At 54.8% G+C, this 27302-nt stretch overlaps 8 protein-coding genes across 8 annotated transcripts; 5 read left to right on the top strand and 3 right to left on the bottom strand.

Annotated features, from left to right (window-relative positions):
- The first annotated feature begins 206 nt into the window (after positions 1 to 206).
- On the top strand, positions 207 to 6087 carry F5Z01DRAFT_22878 (uncharacterized protein). The gene is made up of 2 exons (XM_046258285.1): positions 207 to 854; positions 902 to 6087. The coding sequence occupies exons 1-2, from the start codon at positions 330 to 332 to the stop codon at positions 5960 to 5962; spliced, it is 5586 nt and encodes a 1861-aa protein (XP_046122982.1). The 5' UTR covers positions 207 to 329; the 3' UTR covers positions 5963 to 6087.
- F5Z01DRAFT_22882 (sister chromatid cohesion protein Mis4) lies at positions 6088 to 11902 on the bottom strand. Its single transcript, XM_046258286.1, has 2 exons — positions 11527 to 11902; positions 6088 to 11472 (listed from the first exon to the last, which is right to left on the bottom strand). Exons 1-2 carry the CDS (start codon positions 11697 to 11699, stop codon positions 6213 to 6215), a joined length of 5433 nt encoding a protein of 1810 aa, XP_046122981.1. The 5' UTR covers positions 11700 to 11902; the 3' UTR covers positions 6088 to 6212.
- Positions 11903 to 12416: 514 nt separating this feature from the next.
- F5Z01DRAFT_669791 (transcription factor S-II) lies at positions 12417 to 12899 on the top strand (the record flags this gene model as incomplete). The annotated part of the gene is made up of 3 exons (XM_046264473.1): positions 12417 to 12531; positions 12597 to 12831; positions 12881 to 12899. The coding sequence occupies 3 exons, from the start codon at positions 12417 to 12419 to the stop codon at positions 12897 to 12899; spliced, it is 369 nt and encodes a 122-aa protein (XP_046122980.1).
- Positions 12900 to 12959: 60 nt separating this feature from the next.
- Positions 12960 to 14033, bottom strand: F5Z01DRAFT_678902 (deoxyhypusine hydrolase; the record flags this gene model as incomplete). The annotated part of the gene is made up of 2 exons (XM_046265480.1): positions 12960 to 13470; positions 13522 to 14033. The coding sequence occupies 2 exons, from the start codon at positions 14031 to 14033 to the stop codon at positions 12960 to 12962; spliced, it is 1023 nt and encodes a 340-aa protein (XP_046122979.1).
- A 226-nt stretch (positions 14034 to 14259) lies between these two features.
- On the top strand, positions 14260 to 17945 carry F5Z01DRAFT_18199 (uncharacterized protein). Its single transcript, XM_046257965.1, has 2 exons — positions 14260 to 16718; positions 16769 to 17945. Exons 1-2 carry the CDS (start codon positions 14470 to 14472, stop codon positions 17661 to 17663), a joined length of 3144 nt encoding a protein of 1047 aa, XP_046122978.1. The 5' UTR covers positions 14260 to 14469; the 3' UTR covers positions 17664 to 17945.
- A 2674-nt stretch (positions 17946 to 20619) lies between these two features.
- Positions 20620 to 22150, top strand: F5Z01DRAFT_614543 (pantothenate transporter liz1; the record flags this gene model as incomplete). Its single annotated transcript, XM_046260821.1, has 2 exons — positions 20620 to 20808; positions 20870 to 22150. The coding sequence occupies 2 exons, from the start codon at positions 20620 to 20622 to the stop codon at positions 22148 to 22150; spliced, it is 1470 nt and encodes a 489-aa protein (XP_046122977.1).
- An 86-nt stretch (positions 22151 to 22236) lies between these two features.
- F5Z01DRAFT_18187 (prolyl oligopeptidase) lies at positions 22237 to 25070 on the bottom strand. The gene is made up of 5 exons (XM_046257964.1): positions 25025 to 25070; positions 24133 to 24840; positions 23113 to 24075; positions 22969 to 23059; positions 22237 to 22900 (listed from the first exon to the last, which is right to left on the bottom strand). Exons 2-5 carry the CDS (start codon positions 24622 to 24624, stop codon positions 22323 to 22325), a joined length of 2124 nt encoding a protein of 707 aa, XP_046122976.1. The 5' UTR covers positions 24625 to 24840; positions 25025 to 25070; the 3' UTR covers positions 22237 to 22322.
- Positions 25071 to 25953: 883 nt separating this feature from the next.
- F5Z01DRAFT_632134 (uncharacterized protein) lies at positions 25954 to 26996 on the top strand (the record flags this gene model as incomplete). Its single annotated transcript, XM_046261842.1, has 2 exons — positions 25954 to 26234; positions 26288 to 26996. The coding sequence occupies 2 exons, from the start codon at positions 25954 to 25956 to the stop codon at positions 26994 to 26996; spliced, it is 990 nt and encodes a 329-aa protein (XP_046122975.1).
- Between the last annotated feature and the right edge of the window lie 306 nt (positions 26997 to 27302).

Below are 27302 nucleotides of genomic sequence, written 5' to 3'. Positions count from 1 at the left end.
GAAGGCTCCAAGAAGCTAAACTAATTAGACTTCATTTAGTAGAATTGTATAATCTATTGGGGTGCACGTTCCGAAGCTCACAAGGTTGAGGACTTGAGGTTAGCTCAGAGAGGAAGGCGGTGTACCCCAGAACGGTACCTGCAGCTGTCATTCTGCCGTGCAGCGGGACGTCGCCAGCCATGCATGCCATCATCACGTTGCCGCCGCCATCGTCGCGACTCGGGGTGATCCGTACTCTCAATTGTGCGAAGTAGAATTACACATGAGCTCCAAAGCCATGCGACCCTTCCCGACTTGAGCTTCTAAGCGACAAGCCCCGCGCCGACCCCATGTCTCGCAATGCCTCCGCCGGCCCACGAAGAGGACTACAATGGTCGCGCCTGCGCCATGGCGAGTCCAGTGCCTCGAGTCCTGATCGATCCTCGGTAGATTCGCCCTCCTCGATACGCAGCGTGTCGACGCACTCCACTATCAAAGAGGCGCGTCCGCTGCCAAGGGAGCGATATTGTACGATAAGCGTCAATGATGGCTATTCCAAGGATGAGGTCGTCCTCAACTTCGACCGGCTGGGCACCTTTGTCCGACCCGAATCGCTTATGGCAATCACGGCAATCAGAGACGAGTCATCAAAATCAAAGACTTTGTATGGGAGTCTGAGCAAAGCGCCAAGCAGTCGCGGCAACAGCAAGTTCTCTTTGCTAGACCAGGACTACATCAGCAGTCGCTATGTCTTTATCGCGAAGGATATGTCCAAGGATATGAAGAGCAAGCAGCCAGAGGTGGATATATGTGTGGCAAGGCACATTGCCGATGCATTCGGGATGAAAAAGGGTGCCCAGGTCATCCTCTCGCCAGTGCGTGCTCCCTTGCTGTCATGGTTCTCTGAGCTAACCAAGGTCAGATCGACGATTATAACCCGGCAATCGAGGCAACCCACGTCGAACTTCTCTTCAAAGACCAGTATCTCTCACGGGCAGACTTGTGGAGGCTGACTGTCGGCGAGCTCACACAGCGTACAATCTACAAGGGGCAGTCCGTTCTGTTCATGGGCACTATCAAGGCTCAGGTCACGGCGGTATTTGTCAGAGGTCGACGCGTTCACTCCGGGTTCTTTACGAGAGACACCCGGCCGATATTCCGGAGTGAATCAGCGAGATATGTCCTCTTCATCCAAATGTCCAGGGAGATGTGGGACTTTGACTCGGAGAACTCTGGCGAGATCATGTTCAACAAGGTTGTGAACGGTTTCCTGCCGGCACTGTTCAAAAGATGGGCCTCGCTCAAGGTGAAGCACCTCGTCAGCATCGTCATGTTTGCGCGTGTGGAGTACGACACCGGCCTTACAACGGACTTCGCGGCAGAGGGACTGAATGACGACTACTACACTGGCATTCAACCTTCAGGGAGTAAACGGCCTTACAAGGACTTTTATCGCGTAGTTGTGAGTGACATGGCCAGTGGCGAGTGGACGACGATTCTGCATCAACTCAAGAAGGAATTCAACTCATTTCGGAGAGACTTCAGTTTGCACCATCAAAGAGCGCAATCCAACACGAACCACAATGATGGCGATGGGGAGACACTGGAGGACCTCCCCTCGAATTTTATCAAAGCAGAACCGACCCTCTCCATGTACGGCAATGTTCTGGAGGCCATCCACCTTGCCTCCTCTCAATTTGCCCATGATTACATTGACAGGGACTTGACGAGGACGGGTATCTCCATCATTGTGATCAGCCCAGGACCAGGTGTCTACGAAGTCGACTATGAAACCCTCAGAAGGACAACCGAGGCACTGGTAGGCAATGGTATTGGCATTGACCTGATATGTTTGCCACGGATGCCACTTCACTCAGTGCCGCTGTTCAAATATCGCAATCCAAACCTGGACGACAAGAATGCCGATCGCCAGAACGCTCTATCTCGATCATACCACAGTCGTGATAGCACGCCGGCGTTCCAGACTCCTATTGCTGGGAGTTACCAGTCAGGGTCGTTTTCCCCATCAAAGTCATCGAGCCCAGCGCGCCATCACTATGCGCCTTCGGCAATGAAACAAGATGAGTGGTGCTATGCGTTACCCCAGTGGCTGCATGTGTCTTTCTGGACAGGGGCGTCCGACGAGGCGCTCTCGTACGAAGGGATCGCGCTGTCGGTTTCCAATAAAGTCGAAAAGGACAAGGAAGACGAGTACACAATGAGGTGTCGCATGTACGACTTGCAAATGAGAAGTGTTCTCGAGACTAATGAGATTGAGACACAATCTCTCCAGTCAGACCCTGCGTTTCCGTCGGCAGCGCTGGAGCCAACCTCGCCGAAGATGCGGCGAAACAGCAGCATTGACGACGTTATATACGTGCCGAATAAGCGTATACCGGACGGGCTGTTTGATCATGTCTACGGATTCCAAAAGTTTCACCCAGAGAAGCACGACCGGCCAGGTGAAAAGTCTTTGTGGAAGCAGCTGAAGGAGTACGACGACACTCGGGCCAAGCTTCCGCGGCGTAAGAGAACCATGCATTCATCGAGACACGCGCATGAATTAGACGATGATACGAGGCGACAGTTGAACAATGACGCCAAGCTGTTTGGCACATCTCTACCTGACGCGAAGATGAAAGGGCTCAAGAACTCGACAAGGAAGCTTTCCATGAATTTGACAGAGTTGGAAAAGCCAGTGCGCCCGATGCCACCGCCCCCGAAAACTAGCAAGATCGCAGAAACGGCGACTAGCTCCGCTGCGGGCACAAGCTCTGCGAAGCCGCCCAAATTCATGAGACAATTCAGCCTCAGTCAGCGTGGTTTTGGGTTGGCTGCGCCAAAGGCTATTGAGACAAAGGTGTCGACCGAGACGGTGGCACCGGCACAGTTGACAACAGAGACCAAGTCTAACAGTCTTGCTCTGGCAAACTTCCGGCCGTCGTCACCGAAAACAATCGCGAGTCGGTCGTCTTCTGTGTCAACCCGGCGGCCGATGACAGGAGTGGCCGAAGAAAGCTCCAAGGATATCGCAACGACCCCCAGTATACCTATTGTCAAGGGGTCAGCGAATACCAGACCTGAAATGAGCGAAACCCAGTCCAAAATCGCGGCACGACCAGCCTCGATATTGAGCTCACGTCGAGATGGGTATGGCGAGGACCGTGACGTACAACACTCGAATGCTCTGAGGGCGGAGGATGCACACAAGGTGTATACCCACAAGCTACGAGCTGGGGCTGTCCCCGAACAAACGTTTGAGTTGTCTCCAACGACAGCTGTCACGCCGTGGCTGACGCTGCTGAATCCTTCAAACCCGGACAGACACCGCATCGACGACGCAGTGCTCTACAGTCGGTGGCAGCATGTATTCCCAGAAACTTCTGAGATGAAGGTTCAGAAATGGAAAGCATTGTGCTGTCCTGCGGCTGTACCCTTGACGACAGAGTATTTCCCTTCCAAGGCGCAATTTGACTCAGAATACCAGCGTCACCCATATAACGTCGATCAGAACCCAGACGATGAGATGGCGGAGGAACCGAAAACGCGACAAGATTTTATGAAAGAGCTGATCGCATTGCGTTTCTCGCAAGGCTTTCAGGTAGTCATCGGCCCAGCTGTGGCGCGTGCCTTGGGGCAAAAGGTCATCAAACTTGCCGACATCTTCTCTCGGGACCAACCGCTGGAGGATGGGACGAGCGTCTACATGTCTGTTGGCAACACGATTCATGAACTCTCCTGCGTGAACGAGACGGAAGTTGAGATCAACATCTACGTGCGAAAACCGCCAAAGGCTTCCGCCGCTTCGCAAGGGTTCTCCCAGATTTACAAGCCTGCGATCCGCACCCTGCTCGACGACTCGTACCGGACGCAGCAGATTGATATTCTCACGCCAAACCCAGAACGCAACTGGAACACCATCGATTCGTATCTTGCGGGTCATCATGATGAAATGATGGAGAGCTTGCGGTTTTGGAGGGCACGCTTCGTCCTCATTCCACTCCTGAACAAGCAGATCTCCAATACAAACCCCAAGTTTGGCGACAATCCCGAGGAAGTACGCATCGAAGGGATCAATCGCCTCGCACAGCTGTGGCAGAAGCATCGCTACATCCCACCGTCAGAACGTCGCTTTCTGTCTGTTGGTAGCGGCAACAAGCGGCGCACGGAGTCAAGTCCGCTCAACATCGTGTACAAGACTGATGACCCGTCCGTAGTCGTTAACGCTGAACTTGAGACCCTCCGGTTTACAGAAGGCTTGGAGGCGGGAGCCCGGAGAAAACAGCTTGTCTCGAGCAAGGAAAAGTTCCAGAAATCCAAGCTCAACCTCGCTGCCCTGGCCGAGGCGATGCAGCAACCCGTCGAGAATGGGGGTGTGCCTCTCAAGAATCGAAGATGGCATCTGCGCTTGCACCATAGTTCTTTCATTGGATCTGACATGACCACATGGCTCTTGGACAATTTCGAGGACCTCAACAGCCGCGAAGATGCAGAGGCATTGGGAAATGCGCTCATGGTGCCTGACGAAAGCAAGACGAAGGACAAGGACGGCGGCGATCACAAGGCTGATAACAAGATCAAGGGCCTCTTCGTGCACGTTGAGAAGCGACATCAGTTCCGCGACGGCAATTACTTCTACCAATTCGCCAGCGAGGTATCCAAACCACAGCCTGGTTGGTTCAACAAACGCCGCGACAATTCTGTTCCCCCAACGCCGATGGTGGACGGTCCAGCCCGCGACTCTCCTCGCCTAGGCACCAGGCCAACGCTAAGCGAGGGCTCTCCGACGTCCTCGTCTACGACGCCAACTATGCCTGGCGGGCAATACCGCACCAAACGAGCGCGTGTTGACCTAAGCAAGATGATCAGGTATGATGTTGATCATCGAAAGAGGTCGTACCGGCCTGAGCAGATCAACCTACACTATGACCGTCTCCATAACCCCGACAACTGCTACCACATCCGGATCGACTGGATGAACGCTACATCGAAGCTGGTCGAGGATGCAGTCGAATCCTGGGCCAGAGAAGCAAGCCAGTATGGACTTCGACTAGTGGAAGTGCCCATCAGAGAAGCGTCTACAATCACAGACACCAATCCCTTTCGAAAGCCGTACCTGATCAAGCTTGCAGCGCCACCCCCTGATGTCCACACGGAACGATCCAGTGCGTCTTCAGACTCGCCCGTTCAGCCACCGTCGTTTGGCAAGAATCACTATCAAACGGCGCTGCTCAAGAAATTCGATTTCGTATTGGACTTTGAAGCGGCGTCGGCATTCCCCTCCAATGTCGACGTGCGCTACTCCTGGGGCAAGCCGGACTACAAGTATCCCCAGTACATCCATCGCTCCGGCGGACTTATTGCTCAGATTAATGATGATGGCGATATCCTCCTGCTAGCCAACCGTCTGTACAACAACCGCGCCTTCAATCTCCGCGAGCAGATGCGCACCAACCCGGATCGATCGGAGCATCAACAGGCACACATTGGCACCAGCGGGCGCGTTATATCCACGGGCGGACCCAGCAGTGCCTACAACATCCCCGAGCCGACACCGATACCCTCACCCATGGTCAAGCCGGCATTCTACCACCAGTCGCCCGCGCTCAAGCCTGTACCGAATAACAGTATGCCCGCCCCCATCATCTCGGAGCCAGAGACGATCAAGGAGGAATTCGAGTCCTTCTGCTACAACGCCCCGGCGCTGGAGGAGTTGTGGAGAGAGGTCACCGAAAGAGGACACGCCGTGCCGAGCACACCATCCACAATTGGGCCGCTGTCCAACCTAGAGGCTGTGCCGGAGGCGAGCATCCCGACGCTAGGATTGCCGCCTGGCGTGCTGGGCGGTGATGGAGCCAGCTATCCTGGTGGAGGTGGTGCGAGTATGAGAATGGGCAGTCCAATGTCACTCCTTAGAAGGGGCAGCGTTCAGCTCGAAGGACTGGGCTTGAGCACCAGTTCCAAGGCGAAGAAGGGTGAGTAGGCATTCGGTATGGAACATTGTCCATGCCGCCGAGGTTGCATGTTGTATGATCTAGCCATCTAGCAAGTCTGGTCTATGAATGCCGCGTGGGCGTTCCCTCGCGCCCATTCTGTCTGCAGCAAAGTTAGAGTAAGGTATCTCCGAATCACAATTACAATCCCAGATCCGCACAACGCCCGAATTAAAACACCACCGTGAAAGCCCTCGAGTTGCTCCTCCATCTTTCAACGCCGTCGCTTCCGTGTGCAAGTCAAATCCACTCTTCGTCCGAATCGCCCGCCGTCGCCCGCGAGGATTCAGCAACAGGGTTCTTGCGCGGCCGCCCTCGCTTGCGAGGCTGAGAGCTCTCCCTGGCCCTCTTCTTTCGGCCGCTGGGTGTAGCCGAATTGCTCTTTCTTTTCCTGCCCAGTGCGCCCTCTTCGTTGTCTTCGCCATCTTCATTGGGCGAAGGAGTGCCGGGGTCTTCCATGTCCATGTCATCCTCATCAGCGACCTTGAATTCGCTATCAACGCTCATCAATTCCACCAAGTCCTTGCACTTTCTGATCATGTCGTCCCTCGACTGAAGGCTGTTTGGCAGTGGTGTAATCTCATCCCAGTAACGGTCAGAGTGAACACCTTGGGTTTTCGTGGGTGATCGGTTCTGGTCCTTGGCCAATGCCTTGGCCTTGCTGTCACTTCGGGATGTGCCCATTCCGTACAGTTTTCGGAGATACGTTCGTGTCCCCCAAATCATGAGCAAGATCACAGACGCAGCAGCTAGTTGCCGCAAACGGGCGGGTTCAACGCTGTGAGGTAGCTGAGGGACCTCTGTCTCGGTGCCTTCGCCACTCAGCTGCTGGTTGAGCTGGTCTTGGCCTTGATCATCGTAGGTTTCTTCAATCCTGTTGTTGAAAACCTCCGAGTCGATGACCTGTGCGACTGTCGCACCTGTGGACGTGACAAGTTGCTCCAGCTTGCGGACAATTGTCTGAAGTTCGCCAACGGTCTGGTATTCAATAAAAGCAAGATTGTCCATGATGAACCTCGTGAAATCGACCTGAGATGGCATATCCGGGGTCGCATCAAATTGAAACGGGTCAAATTGGACCAAAGTGCTCAGCTTTTCAAAGAGACGTTGTCGATTCTTCATCTTGCTGATCTTGAGAATGTCCATCAAGTGATGCAGTTTCGCCTCGCCTGGTTCAAGACGAGCACCTCTTGTGTCCTGGCAGACATCACGTTGGTACTCGTAAGCCGCCTGGATAGCTTTGACGTACTCCCGCTCGAGTGTGGACTCATGCTTCTCGTGCAGGGCCTTGTGCTCCTTGTGGGCCATCCTCGCGATGACTTGGTGAGGGGAGGTTTCCAGCGTAATCAAGGTGACGCCAACTTCCTTTGGGTGAGTTAAGCCCTGTCTGTTGATGCTCCCCAGGACCTGGAGAGCGGTGAACGCGTTTTGGTGACCAGACAAGGAGATGCGTGTAATGTCGGGGAGGAAGCGCTGCGTCGTAGCACTCGCCACGTCGTCGTATGAGGTACCGCCCATGACAGTGAGTTTCTTCTTTTCGCCTTCCGAGATTTTGCTCGCTGCTTCCGAACGTTTCTCCTCAGTGAGCAGAAATTCCTTAAAAGAGCTCAGGATGACAAGTTCCAGCTCAGGGTTCCTCTCCATAAATGCCTTTTGGAATAGGGACCAGACTTTGGGTAGAGTGTAGTTGCGCGGCCAGGCTTGACAAACAGTTGCCAAACACCCAATAGCCGCCTTGCGCACCTCGACGAGCTGATCTTGAGATGCAAAGGGCGCAAGCCTATCCACCATGGTCCGTGAGACCGAACTGTTTTCCCCATCAGTCTTGAGCGCCTGAAAGCTCTCGACGTCGAAGTGGAGGGCGAGTCTCCCGAGAAGAGAAGTGTACACAATGAACTTTTTCGACTCGGATGGCTCCAAGATCCGAGCTGCTGCTGGCTTCTTGGATGGCTGTTGATTTGGTACCTGAGCCATCTTTCCAAGGCCCATCAGGACGGACCTGGTCAAGGCAATTGCGGGCTGCATATCCTTCAGTAGGTCAAGGATGACACGTAAGCAGGATAACAGGTCGTCCAGCGCTGCAGGAGTCGAGATTTTACCGACTTTCGGCACAAGCAAGGTCTTGAGCTCAGTGATAAAACCAACGTGAACAGATGACAGTTGGGGCAATACATTGCGTAGGATTGCGAGAATTCCTCTGAACGCAATCAGGTCATCCGCATCATTGGTATCCTTACTCGCGAGCAGTGGCTTCAGAAGTCGAACTTGCTCAAAGGTGAACAGACGTGGGTCCGACTTTGCAAAAGTTGTCAATAGACTTGTCGCATCTTGACCTGAAGGAACGTTCGGGTCATCAGACACGGGATTGTTGATAAAGTCGAATAGGTTGGCCACCAATTTCGTACACAAGGCAAATGGGCCAGAGGGCCCGGGGTTCGCCGCCTTCAAAACCGTTTGAAAGATTGTCTCAAGCTTGTCAGCGCCATTAGCGGTGCGTATCATGACTGCTGTATGATCGGCAAGTGCTGCTTGAAACTTGGGGGTGTCTTCCATGGAGTAGTATGGTGCGAACCACACTTCCTCTAGCATTTGTCGAGCAGTGTCGCGGACTGACTCCTCTGGTTCACTAGACACACGGCGGAGGAATTCCGACGCTATACTGCTCCGAAGTCCGGCTTCTTTATTACGCAGGTAAATATCGCGAGCAAGCTTCAGCGCGCGACGGCGCACAGAAGGGGCGGTGTCGCTGATGCGCTTTGTGATCTCCGGAGCAAAATCGGGCTCTGACCTGGGCCTCATTTGGATGCAACTACCCATCAGAGTGAGAGCAGATTCGCGAACTTGTATCGAGGCATCGTTCGCGCATTCGATGATTCGGTCAACAAGTAGGGGGCCATCTAGGATCGAGGGATCAGTCTCAACGACCTGGCTGATGCTTTTCAAGCTTCTGTTGCGAATGGAGACTTGATCGTTGGTCATTGACCTGAGCAGGATGTTGAGCATATGGTCAAGTGCTTCGCAGAGAGGTAGGCCAAGCAACGTAACGGCATATGACAGTTTGGTGTCTGTTTCCGTGCCGAGGGTGAAGTCGAAATGGCTGGCAAGCCAACCCTGGTCTTGAATCATCATTCTGAGTCGGTATGCCAGACGACCAAGCTCTTGTTCCTTATCCTCGTGCTCGTCAGTCGCATTGCTATATCCGTTCCTCAAACGACCGGCCCAACTGATCGTCACAAATGAGGTCGTGCCTGTCTTGTGGGCGTCTTGTAGTGACTGCTTGGCAATAGCCTCTAGGACGACTCGATAAGGTCCTGTCCACGCGAGTACCTGGCCATGGCGACCCGTCTTGTCCAAGCAATGGGCGGCGAGATCCGACAAGAAAAAGGATAGATCACTGGTACCGCTCGTGTCTGTGTTGCCGGACAGCTTCTTCACCTGCGAGCGCAGCCGCGAGACAGTCGCTGCAAGGACGCCAAGGACTTCGAGAGCCATGCTCTTGGCAGGTGCCGCAGTCTTCTCCCCTTCAAAAAGGGTGTTCATCTGGGACATGAGGCATCGGAGCAGCAACTCGGCAGCGGGCCAGTCCTGTGAACTGAGGCACAGAGCGAAATCTTCGACACAGAGGTCCAACAGATTCCTGTAGGGTGAATCACCGGTTTTGGTAGACACAGCGGCGCGCTGGACTAGGAAATTGATGACCATGGTTGCACTGTGGAAGGCGCCTGCTTCAAGAGGTTTGAGCACCGCATCGAGATCATCAAAAGCGAGCTCAGGTTGTTGAGCACCATTTTCTTCTGAGTTGACAGTAAAGTTGGCGGCAGGCTTTTGGGGCGCTTGAAGTTCATCTTCGTCATCTGCTTCCATATCGCTCCGTTGTGCCATATCTTGGCGAAGCGGGTTCCTGTCTCTTCCTTGGGACACGGAGCTTGCTTGGACAAGACGCATGATAAGTGCCGAGACAGGTTGAATATTGCCACCTTCGGCAAGCTTAAACTGACGTGACCCTTGCTTTGTGACAGGCAATTTCGAGAGCGATGTCAGGATCTCGTTGAGGATTCCATGTCTCTGCTCGGGCTTGGTAAGGAATATCTGGCATAGCGAATCCATCGCGGCCGTGCGAATCCCGTCGAATTTCTGCACGCCAACGATAGAATCCTTCTCGTAATACGCATTATCGACAAACACCAAGTTCGAGGAAACAAACTCCAAGGTGTTGAGAGACATATCAGCGAGCTGTACTTTGCCCACGAGATCTGCGAAAACAGCAAGTAATTTCTGGCAGCTATTGAATATCATGGCGATGTCCTTCTTGTTCTTGACGAGCAACTTGAAGATTGAGCTCGTCGGCCCTGAGTTGCGAAGTTCAACAAGAGGCGCTACCACGTCTTCAGTAGCTTTCTGGAAAACCTTGATGCTATTCTCGATCAAGCTCTCCGAGTACAGCTGGCGGTCCTCGCGGCCGCCGGTAAGAATTTGCATAGCTGTCCGTGCGGCTCGCAGTCCTGCATCCAGACCAGGCAGCTGCTCGACCCAAGCAGCCACGGATCCTTCATCCCACTCGTGGTTAACCTGCATTTCCAGGGAAGAAGCTGCCCTGATACTGGCCTCGCTGAGGCGCAGAATTTGCACCAAATCGTCAACAGGGACCTTGTCGAAGCGGCGATGCAATATGACTTTGTTGATGGCCGAGTATATCTTCTTATGCTCCTCTGCTGTAATAGCGGGCTCCTGTTCCGTTGTCATTGCGACAATATGGTCGAATCCCGGCTCCATTGTGGACACCGCATGTAGAGCTCGATTGATATTAGAGGCTCGTCGCAGCAGGTCCTTCAAGGCACCTTCTGCTCTTTGACGCTGATCGAGTGTTTCCTCCATGGGCCCAAGGGTGCCCGCGAGGCTCTGGCGATCCTTTTTATGGGACAGCTTCGCCGGCTCTTCAGACACATCGCCAATAGCAATGTACTCGTCGCGATTGATGTGCGCCCTAGGGATTTCGATGGTAAATGCAGGCTGGTTTACGGAAGGAATCGAGGGCTGGTGCACTTTCTGCGGCTCCTTATACGGTGCTGTGAACTGCGCCTGATTCATGACCTGTTGCGAATGCTGCGTTTGACCATGACTGGACTCTTGGTACCCATTTTCGATGAAGGCCTTCGGTTCCAAAGCCTTGAATGGCTCTATCGACCCGCCAACTACTTGAGAGTTCGCATTATTGTGCCACGCTATGCTGTTATGCTCAAAGAGCCCATTGGGTTGGGGAGCATTGGGAGCTGTATTCGACGGAACTGGTGGGACGTGAGATGACTTATTTGCATGCTGCTTCTTTGCTGAACCATTCGTGGCTGGTGGTGCTTTGGTGGCTGTCGCGTCTCGTTTGGAGGCTTTGAAGTAGTCGCCGACGCGACCAAACAAAGCTTTGGCCATTGGGGAGGACTTTTCCGACACAGATCTTGTTTCTTTCGATCTCGTCGGAGGCTTCATCTGTACGTTCTTGAATTGACTGACGGCGAGTTAGCTGATGGCCCACTGGCAGTGAGTCGGTCTTGGAACTGACTATTGCATGCGCTGGGAGAGCTTCAAATCGTTCACGATATTGTCGATAGCATGCTTGCCGTCAGGTGTCAGGCCTTCTTCTTGCGTAGCCTCGGAATTCAGTTTATCGAGTGCGTTCGATGGAACATTGTTTCTCAGGGTGAGGGAGGACGGGATGGGCCTGACCGTGGGCATCGGTATTAGGTCTGTAGTCGTCAGTGATTATCCCATCGAGATAGAGATTGTACCGCACCAGGAGCAATGGGAAATGTGGTAGTGTTGGGAGAAAATGGTAATGCATCTCGGAACTCGATTGGACGTGAGGTGTCTGGGAGAGATCCGAAGGTTGATCGTGGCCTGATCTCCTCAATACCATTCACATTGAATCTCCTTGACTTGTCCATCGTGTTGTCTTGACTTCCTTGTCACCTGAGCTTCACGTGAAGCATGGCTGAGGTCGCTCGTGGTCGGTCGCGGGATTGGAAGAGGTACTTCAGCGGAGGCCGCCGCAAAACGTTGGTCGCAGCTGCGGAAACCAAGCTCCCTAGGTCGGCCGTCTGATGTTGAGGCTCGAGCAAGCGGCAGATTTGGGTCGCTGAAGATGGCGTTTGCAGGTGTGAAATGGAAGAAGTCTGCGGACGCCGTGAACTTCGGCACCCAAGTTAGGTCGATCCAAGTCGTATCGCAGCTGCCACTGTTAGCCTTGCATGAGGGTGACGCGATTGGGCCGTGCATGAAGTCAGGAACGGCAGGATCCACCTATTAAGTCGATCACACCTGCCCGCCCACCTTCTCCGGCCCGCCTTATCTTATCGCCCGCTTGCATCGCGAAACTTCTTGCGGACCAAATTTTTTGTCGCAGCCACTTGAGGCTCTTGATGAGCATCACAATTCGTCGCAAATCTACTCCCAATGGCTGCTATCGGCTCGCTCGTCTTTTGCACAGACTGCGGTAATTTATTACCTGCGTCCAAAGGGAGCGACAGGAATGTTCTGACTTGCGACTGCTGTGGCGCAGAGAATCGAGGTACGCTTGGATTAAACACCCTGGGTTCGAGCCCAGTGAATGATCTTCAGTCTAACATTACAAAGACACTGGCTCCAAGACGATTTTGACGAACAGCAAGCCTTCCGATTTCCCGTCCTTCCTGAGACAGAAGCTCCAGTCCAATGTGCAGAATGTCGAGCGCCATACCATCCAAAGGGGCAGCAAAGCGGACGAAACATGCCCAAAGTGCGGCGGTACTCAAGTGACATACGCAAACGTTCAGCTTCGCGGTGCAGATGAGGGTTCTACTGTCATCTACACTTGTGAATGTGGAGAATCGTAAGTGACACTCTGAGCAAGTTACCATGAGTGCTAACGTTTGCGACAGATGGCAGGAGAACAACTAGGGTGCTCCAATTAGATCACCATCAACGTACTTTGATCCAGTCTATTTCAACGATATCAAATTATGCAGCAGCCGCGCCAGTCTCCGGTATCAAGGCATATTCTGCGTCTGTCCCTTTCTCGTACTCGGCCATGTCCAACGCGACAATGACACTCTCGACTACCACGCGCTCCTTATCGTGGAGGAACTTCTTCAGAGTCTGTTCGACACCTTCCTCCTCTCCAAGACTACCCAGAGCTTCAGCAGCCTCATGCCTCACCATACTCGCTTCGTTCACGTCGCTGAGGGCCGCGGTCAGGGCAGGGATCGATGCTGGATGGGACAGCTGGCCGAAGACGAATGCGATCTCATGTCGGAAGAGGGCAGAACTGTCTGCGAAACCTTTGGCCAAAGCCAAGACGGCTTGTTCCGCGGTGGGCAGGTCGGGAGGCGAGGCGAGGTCGCGCAGAGCGAACATGGCCCGGTAGCGCATGAAAAGTGGTTGCTTGGTGTCCATCAACGTCTTCTCGAGGTCTTCGATCGTATTTCCGGACTCGGGCATGGGGGGCGCTGGGTCGATAGAGGCAAAGTCGCTATTAGACAGATTAACTAAGGACACGTTGAGATAAAGCGGACTTTCAAACCTTTGGCGCAGCTTCTCTGCTTCTCTCTCCTTCGAGTTCTGCCATTCGATGCGATCAATCGCAATCTCGCAGGTCTCTGTGATAACGTCTGCCTCTCCCTCCCGATCACGGAAGTGCTTGAGTAATTCTAGACTCTCGGAGTGCCCCAGCGCACCGAGCGCTTCAGCAGCCTCGTGTCTACACATTGGATCCTCATTTAGATCTGAGAGCACATCTCGCAAGGGCTTGAGGGCTGCATCCTTCTTTGTCTGGCCCAAGCAATAGGCAAGCTCATGCTTTAGGAGCGCAGAAGGTGTAGCAAAGCCAGCTGCTATGGCTTCAATCGCGGCGTCTGCGGTGGCGGGGTCGTCTGCGGTGGCGGGGTCGTCTGAGGTTTGCGCAACATGCTTCAGTGAGAACAGCGCTCGAAATCGTATGGGTAGAGGTGTCGATTCGGAGCAGAGGCTCTGGCGAAGACTGGCAATGGTGGTCTCCGCCGACCCGGCTGCGGTTGCTTCTGCTGATGGTGACATTGTTGGACTGCACATGTGAGGATGACTGCCGGGGACCCTGAAGTGCCCCTCGTGTGATTCATATGGAAGAAAAATTTAGGTGGGGTGGCTAGCCAAGAAGCGCAGGGCTCATGTTCGAATCCCTTTGCGATCCTCGCAGGAGCCCGCACTCAGAATCCAGTCCCTTACAATCTCTTCACGTGTGACAGGGTCTGGTGTGTGAAACTATCGCATTAAAGCACCCATTCGGTTCTTCTGCCTGAATTGAGGAGACTTTCACTCGTAATGTGGCATCTCAGGAAGTTGAGACCACGAATGCATAGTAAAGGTCACGTGCACTCGCGATCAGCGCGCGCTTCGATGACGCAGCCGCTCCTGCCGCAGTCACGCCTACGACCTGTTGAACTGAACTCGAGGGATATTGAAAGGATGCAGCCAAAATACTAACCTGCACACAATGCCTCCCGTGGTGCCGCGCAAGCGTCTGCGCGCATCGCCCTCTGGTGATAATTTATCGAAGAAATCCAAGGGCAGTAGTGCAACTTCAACACAGGCTGGTCAACAGCGGAAAGTGACGCTTTACGACGCACTAGACGCGACAAGTGCGCCGCAGTCAACTTCGCTCTTGGACGGTTTCAACGGTGAAGATGACGATTCTAGCTCCTTGACTTCACTTTCAGACCCCGAGTTTGAAGATGTCAAACCCCCAGTCACTGACAAAGCTGAAGACTCGGAGGATGATGAGGATGTCGAGTTCGAAGATGTGGCGGCTCCAAACGTAGAACAACAGGACGCACCCGTTGTTTCTGGCGATCTGGAGCTGACATTTCAGCCAACGGACCGGAAATCACTGTACCACGAGTACTATGGAGACAACAAGGGACCGACAAAACGGGATCGACAGGGTCGCAATGCCGCGCATCGAGTTCACGTCCTTACCCTTCTTTGGCACAATGCGATCCGCAATGCGTGGGTCTGTGACATGGAGGTGCAGGCGACAATGATCTCACACCTCCCCCCTAGACTATGGGAAGAGGTCGAGAGATGGATGCGTAACAGTGGCTTGGTGAAAGAGCCACCAAAGCCCCAGAGGCCCGCCACAAGTGCCAAGGGCAAAGGAAAGACCAAAGGCAGAGGCAAGGGCAAAGCCGCTCCGGAAGTAGAAGGGCGCGACTGGGGGTCAGCAGCAGAAAGGCTTGAACACGGTGCAGTCAACATGAGTCAAGGCGATCCCTTGTTCCGGTTGATGCAGACCCTTTCGGCATGGTGGAAGCAGCGCTTCAAGATTACGACGCCCGGTATCCGCAAATACGGCTACATGTCATTAGATCGCCTGGATCGCTGGACCAAAGCATGGAAGAACGAAATGTACAACCCAAGCGTGGTTGGCGAGAAGCTGCCCACTCTGGATGATTTCCGCAGGTGCGCCAGAAGCTGCCGTGGAAGCAGGGATGTTGGCGCACAACTTTTCACTGCGCTGTTGAGGGGTCTCGGCATGGAGGCACGTATGGTAGCAAACTTGCAAACACTGGGGTTTGGCTGGACCAAGCTCGAGGATGCCGCAGAGGTCAAGGCATATGGCACCACCGAGACCACTCCGAAGAAAGTGAGTGTAACACCTACTGGAACAGGGAAGAGTAAGTCCCGCGGCAACGAAGAGGGCAAGACATCAAAGATCAATCAGGCAGCGACAAAGCGCACTGCGCGCAAAGCTGGAAAATCCGACGCCATCGTGATAGACGATTCCGACGACCTGGACCTCGAATTCAAGGATACGGACGACGAGTCCGTGGTGGAGCTTGAAGTCCTACCTCGAAGGCCCGCAAAGCCAGCAAAGAAATTTGATGAGGATCTTGAGTATCCTCATTATTGGACCGAGGTCCTATCTCCCGTCACCCAGAAATATCTGCCTGTGGACGCTATCGTCAAGAGCGTTGTCGCCACCAACAGGGAGCTTATCGAAAGCTTTGAGCCTCGAGGATCCAAGGCTGACAAGGCCCGCCAGGTAATGGCGTACATTGTCGGCTACTCTCCAGACGGTACAGCCAAAGATCTCACTGTGAGATACCTCAAGCGACAGATGCTTCCCGGCCGAACAAAAGGAAATCGGGTGGGACTTGAAAAGATCCCCGTCCACAATCGGTACGGCAAGATCAAGCGATACGAGCACTTCGATTGGTTCAAAACGGCCTTGTCTGGCTATACCAGAGGCCACCAATCGGTACCAATCACAGAAATAGACGAACTAGAGGAAGCAACAGACTTGAAGCCTGCACAGCCAGAGAAGAAGGAGATCAAGGAAGGTGAAGAGACCCTTCAGTACTACAAGCAATCCAAGGACTTCGCTTTAGAAAGACATCTGAAAAGGGAAGAGGCACTTAGACCAGGAGCGAAACCAGTCAAGATCTTCAAGAACAAGGCGAAAGGTGGCAAGATCGAGGAAGAGGACGTTTACTCGCGCAAGGACGTAGTGAACGTGAAGAGTGCCGAGACATGGCATAAGCAAGGGCGCGCACCACTTGCTGGCGAGCAGCCTCTGAAGCGTGTGCCTTATCGCGCCGCCACGACAAATCGACGCAGAGAACTCGCCGAAGCAGAGGCGGCGACAGGCCAGAAGGTCCTGCAGGGCTTGTACAGTATGGAGCAGACTGACTGGATTATCCCGCCTCCAATCAAGGACGGTGTCATTCCCAAAAATGACTACGGGTATGTCAAAGTAGCTCATTCGCGGAACAAGCTGGCTGATCTGGTGATAGCAATATCGATCTCTTTGCGGAACACATGTGTCCGGAAGGAGCTGTGCACATACCTTACCGCGGGGCCGTCAAGGTCTGCAAGAAGCTGGGTATTGACTATGCCGAGGCCGTAGTTGATTTTGAGTTTGGCCATCGAATGGCTGTGCCAGTGATCCGGGGAGTTGTCATTGCTGAAGAATACCACGATCAAGTAATGGAGCAGCTGGAAAAGGACGAGGCCGAACGCGCTCGTAAAGAGGACGAGAAGCGTCGAAAGGTTGCCCTGGGCAAATGGCGAAAGTTCATCATGGGCATGCGCATCGTAGAGCGTATTCAGCAGGAGTATGGTGAAGTTGGGGCAAACGTCTCCGTCTTTGGGCCCAAGAAGGGATTGAGCTCGATGCACAACGAGCCGGTGCCCCAGGCCCACGACAACGAGGAGACGGCCGGTGGGTTCCTCCCTGAGGGCTACGAGGAAGAGGAGGAGGACGGGAAAGAGGACGGTGGTCGTGCTGCTACCCATCATACCTCAGGATTCTTTGCAACAGCAGCGCATGGTGATGATGAGGACTATGACGGGCATGACGACCTGGTTATGGAGGATCACCAGGGCGAGGGAGAGCCGGGCATTGTGGGAGCACCGTTGTCAGAGCCTCCTACATCAGAGGACCAGCAGTCGGAGAAAGCGCCGTCGCCATCGGAAGAAGCTGATGAGCCTCGCAAACGTCCATCTAGGAGAATTCGAGGAGGCGGAAAGACTGCAGCCGTGAATGCGCGGACCAGCACCTCCCCGCAACGACCGGGCCCGATGAGAAGGTCTACTAGACAAACACGACGTGTACTTCCTGACACCGACACTGAGGATGAAGACGAGGATGATGACTTGTCAAGGAGCAGTGAGATGGCAGACGACTGAGGCCGATGGTGTCCGCTTCGCCACAGCATTGATATTCGTCCAACATCGAGCAACAAGAAGAACACGGCACCTCTGGTATGCGCGCAACACAATGTCCGGTCCAGCACGAACACGCCGGGGCTGGTCTACGCGTCTCATGACAACGGGTCATTAGCCCGCGCTTCGCAGCGCCAATCGAAGGCCAGAGTTCGTTTGCGGCACGCGCTACTACTTCTACCAGATACTACTTGGCGCAATGATAGAATCATGCGGCCGTGTCCACATAAATGGGCGCACCACAGGACCAATTCTGGTCTCGGACATTCAGCTAGGGTGTTTTGTCAATGATATGGGGACCATACCGCCTCCAGAGACTATCTGCCTCGTGCAAGACGCCCTGGAATGTAATGCGTCACTTACATCGTGGGCAGGGCGCAAGGCCCAGTCCGACGGTCATGATGACCGCTTCTTTTAGCACGCCCGCTGTGGATTGTAGCCCTCGCCCCACTGTATAAGAGTAAGGGTCGAGGGGAATATCGGGAAGCCTCACGCTAGAAGATCCACGATAAGTAGCAAGTCGAATGCCTAATGGTCACCACGGGGACGTGTACCAACCTGAACGTGCGCATGCACACGGCCCAATTTTAGCAACCCCCCGATAATACCTCGAGGGAGATTCATCCAGACGTGCGCGGACGTTGGCCGAAGGCGGGGAAGCAACGGAGCCGGGTGCGATACTACGCATGGACTCAAGAGACAAACCCCGTGGGACTCCGATGGGGCATCTGGGGATTGCGGGTCATTCGCCGTGCGTCTATCGTGGACTTTGATGGCAAGCTTAACCCCTGAGCTAAGCGAAGAAGCAGTACGACTGACCTAGCAGTCTGCAGTATCAAAGTTGAGAACCTTGGACTCCGGAAGGTGGGAGTTGGTCGACTGGCGGGCAGCACTCAACAGCGAAGCTCTGCCGACATCACAGACGAGGCGCACGGCACTTGGGCCATATCCTCTCGAACCAGCCACATCTCGGCGAATGCAAGGCGCGTCAGCCGCGAACAGCTGCCGCTGCTCCGACTTCCAAAGAGGACCCCGCATCGTCGCCAAGCTGCCCAGCCCGACCGGCATGCCTGTCTAAGAGTATTGCTTCGCAAATGCTTGTGGACCCTTGGAAGCAGGAGGTTCCATGGAATGCTTCTAGCTCGCTCACCATTGCTATCGATGAACACTAGCGACAAGCCACGACTTGCGACCAACAAGATACCTCACCAGGAATAGCTATATGAACGGCAAACGCAGAAAGTCGTGCCTCCGCCAGGTCAAAGGGCAAACCACCGCTGGTTCCATCCGGACGTACGCCAGGGTTTCTGCTTATCTTAGCCGGCACGCCTCGTATTGTTTTAGGTGATGTTTGAGCACTCGCAGTTCTCGCGATGGTCTCAAGAAGCAGGGCAGTCATTGCCAGCCAGTGTTGTGACTTGTGAGACCACCGTGACAACGCAGAAGTGGCTCCCTCCTGGTCCACAATACAGAGTTAACAGATAAAGTTTGAGGCTCCAGCCAAAGAAATGGCCGCATGAGCTGTTAAGCATCTTCGGGCCCAGTCTTATTGGGGTAATCGATGCGGGTGGGTGGACATCATTATCCCTGCCCCTGGGGAGCAGCATCACGCTACTGCCCGTGCACAGCGGTAGCCCGCGAGTTTCCACGGCCTCTCCGCGCGAATCATGCTTCTCGAAGGATTCCACCGAAGCCCAAAGCCAGCCTCCCGCTCGCGACAGCATTTGATCCGCCTTTTGCACCTGCGTGGTCCTCTGGAGTCTGGACCCCAGCACAGTCACCACTGACCAGTGAGGTACAACTGCCGGCGAGCAGGGCCCGGAACTCTCTAACATGACGTGCGGAAAGAGTCCGATACGAAAGTGACTGGGCGATAATTCACGCCCGGTCTGGAACCAAGGGCGAAGCTCGAGGGGAGCTACCAACAGTCCGCATACATGAGTTGTGGTAACATCTGGTTCTGGAACAACGGGCGATCCCCCTCACAGTTACGGAAGCCAAGTTTATTACCGAATGCTGCTCGGGCTCCCAACAGCGATGACGGACGACCCACGCACATGCAGCCGCGTTGGCCATGTCAAGTGCAAGTAGATGGATTCGGAAATGAGGGTGTGATGTCGCCATCTACCACCCGTCACTCTACCGAATATGCTGCCACCGAATGCTGGCTGGCCACTACCCTGATGCCTGTCGACTTCTGCGTACGCTGCCAACTTACATCGTGCGGTCACTTCCATGGTCACACCATTCAGGTCATGGATCACTCACGGTCGTGGATGGTGCTCTTTGAACGAACATGGAGCGGGCATCCTAGGCCCTCGTCGTCTGCAGACTGGCAGTAGCATGATTCATGGCATGCTAAGCGTCTGTCTCCCCTGTGCAAGACCCGCACCAAGATATCTCGTCGAGAAAGAGTCGGAATAGTTCGGTCATCTCCCACGAGGGATTTGACAAGGGTCGAGAAATACTTGGCTAGTCAGGGCGTCCAAGCGCCTCTGCTCCTCGGAATCACAGCCACTACCCCAGACCCTCCGCGTTTTTCTCTTGTTGGTCCCGACTTGTCTCAGGGATTACCCTGTGGGCACGCCTAAACATGCTTAAATCTCACTTCTCCGCAAGGGGATCAGCGCGTGGGGAGGCACCTGGAGTCGCAGCGCGAACCCACCATCCCCAGCTCCTCCTTCCGGGGGAGGCCTTGATCATGTTGACTTGTTTCTTGCTGTCCGAAGCAGTATAAAGAGAGTCCATTCGCCACACGGATTATTGAGTCTCTTCTTGTCTAGCAGTGACTCCCTGACACTTGACGGGTGCCACAAAGCCTCCTCGAGCCATACTCATCAGATTTTACACCCAGTTTTCTCTGGCACTTCCACGAGGCATCGCAGTCCTTCCTGTCATAGGCACCACTTATACTGTCACCATGGCGTCCACCCACGGCGAGAAGCGCGACAATGAGCTTCGGCTCGCGCAAACCAAGGACAGTGAAGCAGGCTTTGAGCAGAGCGAGAAACCTATCCCCGTTGTGGACAAGGTCGACTACTCGGGTGCTCACGAGAAGACTGACCCAAAGGAGATCAAGCTTGTGCGCAAGCTCGACCGCTGGATCATGGTATGCTGCTCATCCCCCAACTGCGCCCAAGTCACCTGCCGCTAACAGTGCTCCCTCATAGCCCATGCTCTGGAGCATGTACTGGCTCAACTACCTGGATCGCAATGCTATTGCACTAGCGCGCATCAACACGCTCGAGGAAGACCTCAACCTTACCGGCACCCAATACCAAACCTGCGTATCCATCCTCTTCGTCGGTTACGTGCTCGCTCAGGTGCCATCCAACATGTTCCTCACGCGCACCCGACCCAGCCGCTACATGGGTACCGCCATGATGCTCTGGGCTATCGTGTCTGCCTTGACTGCCGTCTCGCGTAACTTTATCGGCCTCCTCCTGACGCGATTTTTCCTTGGTCTCACCGAGGCTCCGTACTACCCCGGTGCCGTCTACACCCTGTCGCTATTCTACACCCGCAAGGAGGTCGCCACACGTATCGCCATCCTGTACACGGGGAACATTCTCGCGACGGCCTTTGCCGGTCTCATTGCCGCCGGTATCTTCCACGGCATGGACGACCTTGCCGGTCTCGCTGGCTGGCAGTGGCTGTTCATCCTACAGGGTGCCGTCACGTTTGTCATCGCCGTCATTGGCTTCTTCCTCTTGCCAGACACCCCCCTGACGACCTGGTGGCTCACTCAGGAGGAGAAGGATCTCGCCTACAACCGCATAGAGCTCGACACCACCCAGAACTCGGGCCAGACCAGCGCCAAGGAGGGTCTCAAGCAGGCCGCCAGCGACCCCCTCGTGTGGCTTTTCTGCTTCATGGCGCACATGCACTTGGCGGCCAACGGCTTCAAGAACTTCTTCCCCACTGTAGTCGAGACGCTTGGCTTCGGCAGGACACTCACCCTGGTCTTGACTTGCCCCCCGTACCTGATCGCCGGCGCCGTCACCATCGCCGTTTCCTGGTCGTCAGGCAAGTTCAACGAGCGAACGTGGCACATCACCATCTCCAAGGCCGTCGCGATCGTCGGCTTCGTCGCCGCGGGCGCCACGCTCAACACGGCCGGCCGCTACGTGTCCATGGTCATCTTCACCATTGGCACCTACGGCGTCAACTCGCTCATCCTCGGCTGGTGCTCGTCCGTGTGCGGGCAGACCAAGGAGAAGAAGGCCGTCGCCATCTCCATGGTGACCATGATCATGAACATCTCCTTCATCTGGACGCCGTACCTGTACCCCAGCAGCGACGAGCCCCGGTACCTGATCGCCATGCTGTCGTCCGCGGCCTTTAGCGCCCTGACCGCCGCCATTGCGTGGGTCACCAAGATCATCGTCAAGAGGAAGAACAAGAAGATTAGGCAGAGCGAGGATGAGACGCAGAACTACTACGTCTACTAGAGCAGGGGTCTCGTTAGTATATCGCATGATGCCATGGGACAGAACAAAGGGGATTCAATGGGCTCAAGAAGCTTGAGCATCAAACACACTGCCTTGAATACGATGGTCATAATATGCAGTTCCACGCACTGTTTCAGTTGAAGGCCTGTAACTCAGTGACAGTGTGTCCGCATCAGCCCCTTCGAGCATTTTCCAAGTCCCCCTGAATGCACTTTTGCATCCACGCCCATGTAGCCTCATAGCAGACCAGCATATTCTCCGGCTTCACCACCATGTGGCCCTCATCCTCAAACAGCAGCATCTTACTCGGCACCCCCTGCGTCTGCAACGTGTTGAACACAGCTAGCCCTTCAGTCACAGGGCACCGATAGTCCTTCTCCCCGTGCACCACCAGCGTCGGCGGCGCGTACTCGGCCCACTTGCGCAGCAACTCTGGCCGCGCGGGGTTGAACTTTTCCAGGTGTGCCGCGTTCTCCCACGGATACGGGGGTTTCGTCCCAAACGCCGCCGTGTCGAGCGAGACATCGGACTGCAGGAGCATGGTCGGGATGGAGAAGATGCCGTCCTGCCAGATGGCGCCGCAGAATCGCTTCGAGACCTCGTGGCTAAACAGCCAGCTCATCATGTACCCGCCGTAGCTCAGACCGGTGAGGATCCCCTTGGCGTGGTCCAGGTATGGTATCTGGTCGAGATGCTCGACGAGGTTCACAATATCTTGGTAGGGTTTGCCGCCCCATTCATCGTTGACGCCTGTTTTTTCGCGTGTTATTCTGGGGGAGTGTTCTGCTATTAGGAAAGGGACAGTGTGGGCTTCTTACGTCTGGCAAAGTCAAGACCATAGCCTGTGCTGCCCGATATGTTGGGCAGGATAAGAATGTACCCTTGCTCAGCCCACGCAGCTGCATTCCACTAGACATTCACGGTTAGCCGTTGTCATTATGCGTCCCCTACACCACACGTACTCTTGGACTCCAGCCCGTTGACCAGTCCCCCAACGGACCACCATGCAGCGCAAGCACCCAGGGGTATTTCTTGTTCGCGTCGAACGTGCTCGGGCGGACAACCAAAGCGTGGACACAGAGCCCATCGGCCCCCTCGAACCAGATATCCGACACCATGCCCTCATGCAAGCCGTACTTGCGCCCGTTCTTGGTAGCGCAGAAGATGGTATGGTCGACACTTGCGCCGGGGACGTTGATAATCTGCCACAAGGCGCTCTCGAGGAAACTCGTCCTAGCCACGAGCAGCGTCGTCCAATCTCCCGCTCGCAGAGGCGCATACGACGCTACGGTATCATCAAAAGTGAAGTACCGTGGTTTCTCTCCGTGTTTGAGCACGAGCTGTGCGAGAGCCATGCGGCCCGTGACTTTCTTTTGCATAATGACGGTGTCTGAGCGACCCGCAAACTCAAAGCTGGCGGGCGGTTCGTAGTGTTCAGGATCCTCATCTGGATCGATGCGTTTGAAGGCGTCGTACGAGGCTAGATTCTTGATGGAGGCAATGTACAGTCGAATGTTGATGATGTCGTCGGCCGAGGCGTGGAAGAAGCCAATGTCCTCGCCGTTGGGGGACAGACGCATGTTAGACGCTTGGCCGGCACTGACATTCTCTGGCAAGGCGATAGGGGCGGGTTTTGCTGGCGGCGGCGCTTCGTACGAGTCTAGGGGGCAATAGTACGGATAGGAGTTCTGTTTCTCTTGCAGGTCGTGAGTTTCCAGCTTGCGCGCGTTGAACGCGATTCCGTTTGGTGCAATATCGTAGTGAGTGGATGCATTTCCAAACGGGCCGTACAATGAGTGAGGCTCGATATCCGGTGAGTTGTGTAGGAGATTATGGCAGGGCCACTTGAGCTCCCAGGGGCCGTCATTCTTGGAGAGGATGGTGTACCAGAGACCATAGCGTTGTGGCTTGTAGTAGCTCGTCCACTGGGTCGTGTCAGACCTTTACTCCAGATCACTCACTGCTCGAGGGTGGGCGCTTACCGTGCGGACGTAGGTTGTGTCAAACACACGAGCGCTGTTCTTCTTCTCGACAGCTTCCTCATTAAACAGCTCTCCATCATCCCCTGCAAGTCCTGTGAACACAAAGGCCACTTGACCTTCTCTCAGCAGCTTCAGCTTCAAGTTTGCAATGGGCGCATCGATCTGCATCACCCAGTCGTGGTCCCCAGGTAGGTCGCCCGTCCTCGCAATCTTCACTTGCGTCTTGCCCTTGTCGTCGGACTGCACGTAGAGGATCTCATCATGTGGCCCGGGGATCCAGTGGGCATCATGAATATTATCGCCGCTTACAATGGTGGAGACGCCCCGTCCCGCGAGATCAATCACCCTAAGATACTGCGTGTGCTTCCCTGACGCGAAATCGTACGTCGAGACCGTGAACAGCCCTTGGGTGCCATTGGCGTTGGGGACGGGAGGAGAGTAGTTGGGCGCCTCGAGGACGGTCTTTGCCGTGAGCTTTTCGACCCGCACCATGGTAAGCCCTTTTGAAATGGAAGTTCTTGATGGCGGCAGCGATGGAGCAGATGTCAGCTCAGTCGCGACGTCGAGGTGACTAGAGACGCGAATCACGGCCCATGGGGTAATCAGGCACTGGCGGGGATGTCAGCAACTCAGCATAGCGGCATCACCTTCCATATTGGGCGCTTCAGGGGTTGTAGGCAGCATTGTCAGATTTGTTCATCAAATTGCGTTTTCAAGGTATCAGCCAGAGATCCGGATTTTGAGCCAAGTTGAATGAAGAATGATGCCTACCTAAGAGAGCATCGTGCTACACTTGCATACTAATGTCTGGCGCGTCCATTTGGAGAGTGGAAGGCTACCCTGTAGCGGGTATTGACCGTAGTGGTCCCATGGTGCAGAAGCCACTCACAATATTCATTCTTGATCCTACGCTGTTCATGCGCCCAGCTAAAAGACCAATCCAGGCCTCTGAGCTGGTCCAGCGATAGTACTGGTTGCCTTAATGGTCTAACAAGACTTGAGGCTGCGATGTGATGTGGTGTGGTCCGACGGCACAAAGGACCGCTGCGTATCTTGAAAGGCTAATCACCGCCGATGGAAACCGACGTGGTGGCTGCATCACTTATCTAGCCGTAGTGAATAAATATCAGCCAGTTCGGCAATTGGCCGCCAACCCGTGCGTGGCGCTGGACTCTATCTTCCGCATCTCACACCAGTGACCATGTGGCTAGCTCGCGATGCCGTGGTGGTGTGCCCGACGCGAGACAACATCGTCATCATGGTTCGACCCCTTCGCATGACGTCGCACCAGCGCCGAATGAAACTGACGAGAGAAGATGTCTTGGTAGGCGCAAGAGACTCGACTGGAAGTCTGGAAGATTATACGTGGCATGACAATTGCAGCAAGACGGAAATCAAGGGTCCAACAGATCACTATTGTCGGGGATCCGTCCGTCGGCAAAACGGTCTTTTGGCCGGGTCCATCTCCGGTGTCGGCCTCTATTTCTCCTGTCCGTCCGTCCATCAGCTCCAGCTCGAACTTGGTCGCTCCCCCAAATTTTGTCATCATCGTGCAGTCGTCTTATTACAACGTCCCCATTCCTGCTTTGCTCGCCCGATCCTCGTATTTTTATTGTTCATTGCTCGCTCGTCCAGTCGCCGCTCTCGATCCCCAGAATTGAGTTTCGCAATTGCTCGACTCACCCCGTCTGGACCCTGGAGATCATGATGCAGCGCTGCTCGTAAGCTCCGCGCAACCCTATTCTTCCCGGTGTGCTGCACCGTCGTCGTTATAGAGAGCCAGCAGAGTGTTTCTACCGTTCAATATAGACTCCTGATGAAATGAAACCATCCGAGCCTCTCCCTCTGTCTGCCGCCAGCCTCTCTCTAGATCCCTCCTCCCATGCGCCCATCTCTCCTCCGAAACCCTCCATCATGGCGCCCTCACTTTCGCCAGCGCAACAGCAGAAGCAGCAGCAGCAGCAGCAACAACAACAATTACCGACCAAGAATGCACAGAAAGCGTGGAACACGGACAAGCTCGGCCTTCGCCTAGGCTCCGATCTCCTCAGCGCCTCATGCGCGGGCGCCCTCGTGGCGCCCATCATCTCCATGATCGACAGGTATGAACCCCCCACTCCCAAACCTCTGGGCAGAGAACTGACCATTCCAACAGGAGCATCATGGAAAACGCCTCGGGCAGCAGCACGCTCGGCGACTCGATCAAGTCCTCCCTGCGCTCCCTCCTCCTCCGTCCCCAGACCCTCCTCCTCTCCAAACCGACCGCTCTCATCTTCCTCGTCTACGGCGGCACCTACATCACCGCCAACATGCTCGACACGGCCACCTCGACTGTCCAGGATCGAAAACCCTCGCACGTCACGGCCGGCACCACCAAGTTCGCCGCCTCTAGCGCCGCCAACGTCGGCATCTGCATATACAAGGACCAGGTCTTTGTGCGCATGTTCGGACCCCCCGGCGTCGTCCCCCGCGCCGTCCCGGGCCTCTCGTACGCCCTCTTTGGACTACGCGACTGCATGACCATCTTCGCCTCCTTCAACGTGCCCCCCTTGCTCGCGCCCCAGATCGAGGGCTGTCTCTCCGCCGAGTGGAAGAAACGTCTGAGCGGTGCGACGTGCGCGCAGTTCATCGCGCCGGCGGCGGTGCAGCTCATCAGCACGCCGCTTCACCTGCTGGGGTTGGACATGTATAACCGCCCCAACGGGCTACGCTCGCCTGTGAGCCTCCGGGATCGATGGCATCAGGTACGAAGGACGTGGGCACCCAGCGCCATGGCGAGGATATGTCGCATCGTGCCTGCGTTTGGTGTGGGCGGTGTTGTGAATATGAAAGTAAGGCGATCGTTGATGGAAAGGCTGGAGTGAAGAGGCATGAGGATGAGAACACGGACAACGTTGGCGACCTTGCATTGTATGCATGCATTTGTACGACTATTCACGGCTCGGCGTTACGGCATATTTGATATTTTCTCACGACAACGTGGATTCGGCTTGCATTGGGTCGGCTAGGGTCCAGGATGGCATACATAGAGAGAGCTCAGCTCTGGACATACACATATAGACATGGACCGGGATTGGGAAGTAATGAAGAAGAAGATACTTACGCGCACACAAGGAAGGGTGACAGGGCCCTCCACGACATATCTGTTATTGAGCGCAGTTTGCAGACAG

Source organism: Emericellopsis atlantica (assembly GCF_019669845.1).
Source record: "Emericellopsis atlantica unplaced genomic scaffold F5Z01scaffold_1, whole genome shotgun sequence".
Classification (NCBI taxonomy): domain Eukaryota; kingdom Fungi; phylum Ascomycota; class Sordariomycetes; order Hypocreales; family Bionectriaceae; genus Emericellopsis; species Emericellopsis atlantica.
Note: the sequence above shows the minus strand (reverse complement) of the source record. Positions and strands in the feature narration are given on the sequence as shown.